Source organism: Chinchilla lanigera, unplaced genomic scaffold (genome assembly GCF_000276665.1).
Source record: "Chinchilla lanigera isolate Chin_1 unplaced genomic scaffold, ChiLan1.0 scaffold00210, whole genome shotgun sequence".
In the NCBI taxonomy this organism is placed as follows: domain Eukaryota; kingdom Metazoa; phylum Chordata; class Mammalia; order Rodentia; family Chinchillidae; genus Chinchilla; species Chinchilla lanigera.
In genome coordinates, this window is record NW_004955611.1 from 228,161 (window position 1) to 233,910 (window position 5,750).

General features: G+C 46.2%; 2 protein-coding genes across 3 annotated transcripts in view; both read right to left on the reverse strand.

Annotated features, from left to right (window-relative positions):
- The window catches only part of LOC102016119 (protocadherin alpha-C2), a 203,784-nt gene that overhangs the window by 74,801 nt on the left and 123,233 nt on the right, over positions 1–5,750 (reverse strand). The gene's annotated exons all lie outside the window — the stretch shown is intronic.
- The window catches only part of Pcdhac1 (protocadherin alpha subfamily C, 1), a 13,030-nt gene continuing 8,830 nt past the window's right edge, over positions 1,551–5,750 (reverse strand). The window contains 3 exon segments of the mRNA XM_005415307.1: positions 1,551–3,689; positions 3,691–3,947; positions 3,950–4,646. Coding sequence (XP_005415364.1) covers positions 1,983–3,689; positions 3,691–3,947; positions 3,950–4,646 — 2,661 coding nt within the window. The 3' untranslated portion in view covers positions 1,551–1,982.

A 5,750-nucleotide genomic window follows, 5' to 3' on the forward strand; every position in this document is an offset into this window, starting at 1 on the left:
TTTTTTTTTTTTTTTTTTTTCTGGTACCGGGAATCAAACTCATGACCTTGCACTTGCCAGGCAGGCACTGTGCTGTTGAGCTAAACCCCCAGCCCCTTGACTTCTTTTCTGTATCCAAAATATGTTTCTCATTCAATTTCTGCCTCCTAAACCTCAAAGGGACTACTGGTGTTCTCATCTCTGTTTGTTACAGAGAGCAATGAAATAAAATAAATGGTAAATTTTCTTGATAGAAAAAGTGTTCATATATTAAGAGTTTTGATACTTGAAATTTTAACATTTGAGTGCACCAGTTTTCTCCCCTAAAATTAACTGAGATCCTGAAAGTAACATTCACTGCAAATTTTATAACATAATGATGTGTGATCCTGTTTATCCGTTTATCATCCCCAGAATTCAACGCATGCTTAGCCCCCCCAAATATAACATGGAAGTTTTTCATACTATTCTAGGGCCAAAATATCTCTCCACTATGTTGCTTCATGACTATATCTCAGGAGGAAGAAAATAATCATGGAAACAACACACTTTGAAGCGACTATTATCTATATGTACCCATAGAAATATGGTTAAAATATTTCCCTCTATATTGAACACTACCATCCAATTAATATATTTGCATACTTATTTATTCAGTCATTGAACTTACTAAACATATAGATTGGGTGCTATTGTTTCATGTGACAATATTAAATGCAAAAATTTGTTGTTAACATTATTATTTAAAGGAAAATAATCAAAACCTTCTTTCCCCCTATTGCCCAAAAAGGTAAAACAAGAAATGCTTCACTTTCCTTTCCAAATTTCTGCCTACCTCCTTCTCTTCTATCCACGATTTCTATAAGAAGTTAGAAAAGTAATTGTGCAAAATTGCTTTAAAAATGCTGCCCTGACTCCATTCAAAAAGTTTTGAAATGCTAACAGTCATAAAACTGAACTATTTGAATCACTTAACTTGCATTAGCTGCATTACTCTCAAATATGGTATTTACTTATTTGCTAAATATATTTGGCTTCTAAAATAACAAGTAAATTAAGTCCAAGTTGAGTGGATTTGAATAGTAAATGCACCCTTGAACACATAAATATTTCTGACATAAAATTATTCATCTTTCTTCTCATAAAATATATTACTAAAATATAAAAGGCTATCAAGTTCTATACCAGGTAGTACTGTATTATCTTCTGTCAGTACAAATAAGTGTTGAGACATGTTTATAATTTCTATGTACTTACAAACATTGCTGTAGAACCATTACCTATACTTTGAAGTGCCTTTCTTAAAGAAAACTATCATACCAAATGGTATAAATGAAAAGCATGGGTTAGAGAACACACCACATTTCATTAAGTGGTATATCATTCAAGGTCCAAATCAAATGCTATCTCTCTTAAAACCTCCTATTCCCTCCTCCCCACCCAGATGTTCTTTCATGTTCTGTCTTTCTCTCTGTCTCTTTCTCTCTCTCTCTCTCTCTCTCTCTCTCTCTCTCTCTCTCTCTCTCTTTCTCTCTCTCTCTCTCTTCCAATACCCACTTCAATTTATTTTTAGATCTCTTGTGGTTATCATCATTTTTTCATAACATATCGTATCATAATGGTTTGAAAAAATACCTCTTCCATGATATTTTGCTCATAGAATAAAAAGACTCTTACACATTTTTCATTCTTCACGTTAAGTATCAGAGTATTTGACAGATATTAGTTACCCATGAAACATTTTGGCACTTTACTATCTTTAATGTGAGACCTTTATGTTACATACCATTTATTTTAATAGGTTTCAATGTTTTACCCTTGCTTCTCAAAAATAAGCTATAAGTTCTTTTGAGGCCTATGACAATCCTCTAATACTTTTATGCTCCCAGAATTTTTGACACAGGATATGCTAAAAAGAAGTACTCAATGGATTAAATGTTACCAAAGGATCATCTAAGAAGCATTTCAGAACACAGCTAACAGCCATCTCTTAGCCAAACGAATCAGATCCCATAAAATCTGCTTACCATAGCACTGACATGTGCATGATCCCCTTTCCTGTTCCAATTCTCAGTGCAGGAGATTAGCAAATTCAGTCCTACACCAGTGACCAGATTTCTTAGGTCAGCAGCATTGTATTCCCCATGCAACAACAAACTGTTATTGTCAGAGCCAAGTCCCAGAGAGGCTCAATAGACATATGTTTGAGAAAGCCTCTCCACTGTAGTGACATCTATTGTGGCTGACTTCATGCAAGAGTTAGAAGCTACCTGTCTTCTATGCCTCAGATCCTCTGGAGTGTGACAGCAGCTCTAGGAGCAAGAAACTAGAGGCTGGCTCAACCTGATACACATGAAGAAAAGTAAACACCCCAAAAATAAAAAGGAAATGCAGGCCAGGGAAATTATTAAATACAAGTTCTGAGCAGTAAGCTGCCCTCCTGGTTCAAAGTCTGGAAGGACCTACAGTGTAAAATTACTCAATAGCATGCCAAGAACAACAGAAGAGGACAGTGGTGAGTCTCCATGGTCCCGAAGCACTATCATCACCCTCTGCTTAACTGTGTCAGTAGAAAGAACCAAGCATGCAGTACGCAGCTCTCCCACACTGGCTGAAATTCTGAAAAGGCTAGAGTCAGAAGCGTGAGAGATGTGGTAGGAAAGCCAGGCATTGGAACCACTGTTTGCATCCTCTGCTACCACTTTCGTGACCAAGTGTCCATTTCTGGCAGAGTGGGGCACAATTTCTACAGGGTTTGAGCCATTTCTGGGGAGAGGAAACAAGATAACCAGAGCATTGTCATTCCTGTCTACCACAAACAAGTTCACAGTCACTGTTGCACTTCTAGAAGAAATGCCACCATCCTTTCCTTCCGCTTGGAAACTAAATCCCCTGAGTTGCTCAAAGTCAAAAGAAGTTTTGGCAGTGATAGCACCACTGGATGGTTCCACTGCCACCAAGCTAGTGGCTGGCATCCCTTCAGAGATGATATCCAACAGCTCATAAAAGACAAGGCCATTCTTCCCCAAGTGTAAGTCCTGGGCAAACACCTGACCTAGAGAGGCCCCGGGGCCATTGTTTTTAGCCACAAAATGTTCCTGTTGAGGTTGAGCAAATCTTGGTGTATTGTCATTCACATCAGCAACTGACACAGTGAGTGTCCTTTGGGTGCTGAGTAGGGGTGAGCCACCATCCGAGGCGGTAATCAGGACCTGGTATTCACTCATTCGCTCCCGGTCCAGGGGCCCATCAGTCAGTAAACTGTAGTAGTTGTCAAAAGACGCCTTCAGCTGAAAAGGACCTCTGCCAGACATACTACAAGTGACTCAACCATTGGGACCATGGTCCTCATCCTTTACACTGAGTAGGGCAATCACTGTACCAGGGGCAGCATCCTCGGCTACTGGGCTGGAGAGAGTCAGGAAATGCACCTCCTGAGCGTGATCATTCACGTCAGTCACTTCCACCAGCAGCTAGGTAGTGCTCGATAAGCCAAAGGCTCCTTCCTCCCTCGCCTCGATGTACGCCTCCAGCAGCGCTTCAGGTGTACCAAGGGAAGCAGCCACCTGCACCTCCCCACTTTTAGGGTGCACATGAAAGAGATGTCGCAGCTCTTCTCTTGTGCTATTCCTTAAGGCGTACCAGTATTCCCCACTGGAGCCCTCATCCGGATCTGAGGCCTGGACTCAGAATAACACAGTCCCCCTCGGGAGCAGTCTCCGGAACCTTGGTGCAGTACACGGAGCGTTCAAACACCTGCGTATTGCCATTCGTGTCCACCACGATGACAGTGACTTGCCCATCTCCGGAGAGCTCGGGCAGCCCGCTGTCCAGAGCTGTGAGCACCAGCAGATGAGTGTCACGCTGCTCGCGATCCAGCGCTTTCTCCTACACCAGCTCTGGGTATTCGGTGCCGTCGCCCTGCGACCCCATGTCCAGGCGAAAGTGTTGGCTGGGGCTTAGGCTGTCCTCAGCAACCCGTTGCTTCTCTACTCTGCGTCTTGGGCATTCGGAAGTGTAAACCGGGCTCCAGGTGTGAGGAACTAGGGGATGAGCAGCCGCACGTCCCCGGCAAGGAAGAGAGATGAGTTGTCGTTGGCGTCCAGGACGTGGACGTGCACCTTGTGCAGCTCCAGGGCGTCCTCCAACATGAGCTCATAGGTCAGGACGAAGGCAGCTTTGGCCCCGCACAGCCGCTCGCGGTCGGCCGGCTCTCGGACCACCAAGCTGCCGCTGCATAAGTCCACCTCGAAGTAGGGCTCGCTGTAGCTGGACAGGAGGCGAAAGTTTCGCAAAGACAGCGAGACCGCCGGCAGTTTCAAGTCGGCGGCGACGTCCGCCACCGCGGCGCCGCGCTCCGTCTGCTCCAGCACCAAATACTGCAGCCTCACCGCGGCCGCGCCGCAAGACGCCCACAGACGCAGAAGCGCCGCCGCGCCGCCCCCCATCCTCCCTCGCGGCGCCCGCATCCTCGGCGCGACCTGGAATCTGCTCCGGACTCCGGGGAGCGCGCGGGCCGGGAGCGGCGAGCTCGACGGGCTGCGCCGCTGCGGGGCTCTGAGTCCCATCCGGGGTGCGGGGACCCGGCCGGCGGGCTCGCAGTCGAGCTGCCGACCAGGTTGGGCGGCCGTCCTGCGGTTGAGCCGCCCTGCGGGGAGCAGCGCCGCCTAGGGGCGCAGAGCCGCGCACATCGTGGGCGGAGAGCGGTGTCTGCGGTCGGGGTTGCGGGACCTCTCCGCGCCCGGGTGAGCACCAGGGAGGCGCTCTGCGGGGAAGCTCAGACTTTCCCCAGACGGTTTCCCAAGACGACGCCCTGGGACTGCCCAGGTCTATCCCCCACCACCTGTGTGTGAAGATGGCTGGCGATGGGGCTGAGCCCGGCCGGGGGTCGCGCCGAGGCCCGCGGGCACTGCCGCCCCGCTGCCTGGACTCCACGCAGAGGCGCAGCGCTGAGCTCCGAAGGCAGAGCCGCGAGCGACGAGGCCTTGCTAATCCCCACCTAAGCGCTGGCGCGTTCTCTGCTAGATTCCCAGGCTCTCTGCTTCCATGAGAAAAAGCACGTAGGGGAATCTACCGCTTCAAACTTCCTGCAAACTCTGGCTTTTTGAGATAGCAGCCGAAAACAAAACAAAACAAAAAACTGGTGAGCGCAAGCCTTACGATTCTGTGCTCTGCTTTTCTGCAGGGCCATAGTTTCTTCTTTACTGTGCTGGAAGTGTTGTGCAAGCAGCTCTAGACTCTCTGGGTGGAAAAGATAAGTCAGTCGACTCCAAGAACCAGAAACTCGAACTGGGCAACTTGTCCCTAAAGAGCACGTGCGAAGATGTGGAAAACAAAGTACTCTTTCTGTAAATTCATTCCCTGTAAATATTTAGAAAAAGTAACCAGCAAGGTAGATGCCCATACTTTCTCTAAATTCGTTTTTAATCCTGTCTTACACACTGAAATTGTGACAGAGATTACTTTTGTGAGAAAAATCTCTGCATCACAATAAACACCTCCAAATTTCACCTAACACCCTACAAGGAGTGGCTCTTCCTAAAAAGTGCCCTCAAAAGACTGGTTTAACTATTTAAACACTAAATTCCTCACTCAAATCTTTTAATTCAATTGCAATGTTCCAAGCCCTCTTATTTATTTTTTTATTTTAAAAATAAAAGGAAAACATTAATAGACAACCTTTTACAAAATAGCAAAAGAACAGTACAGACAATACAGAGTTACAAACAACGTGGTAGGAAATTAACAATGCTTGTTGTATTACATATTGA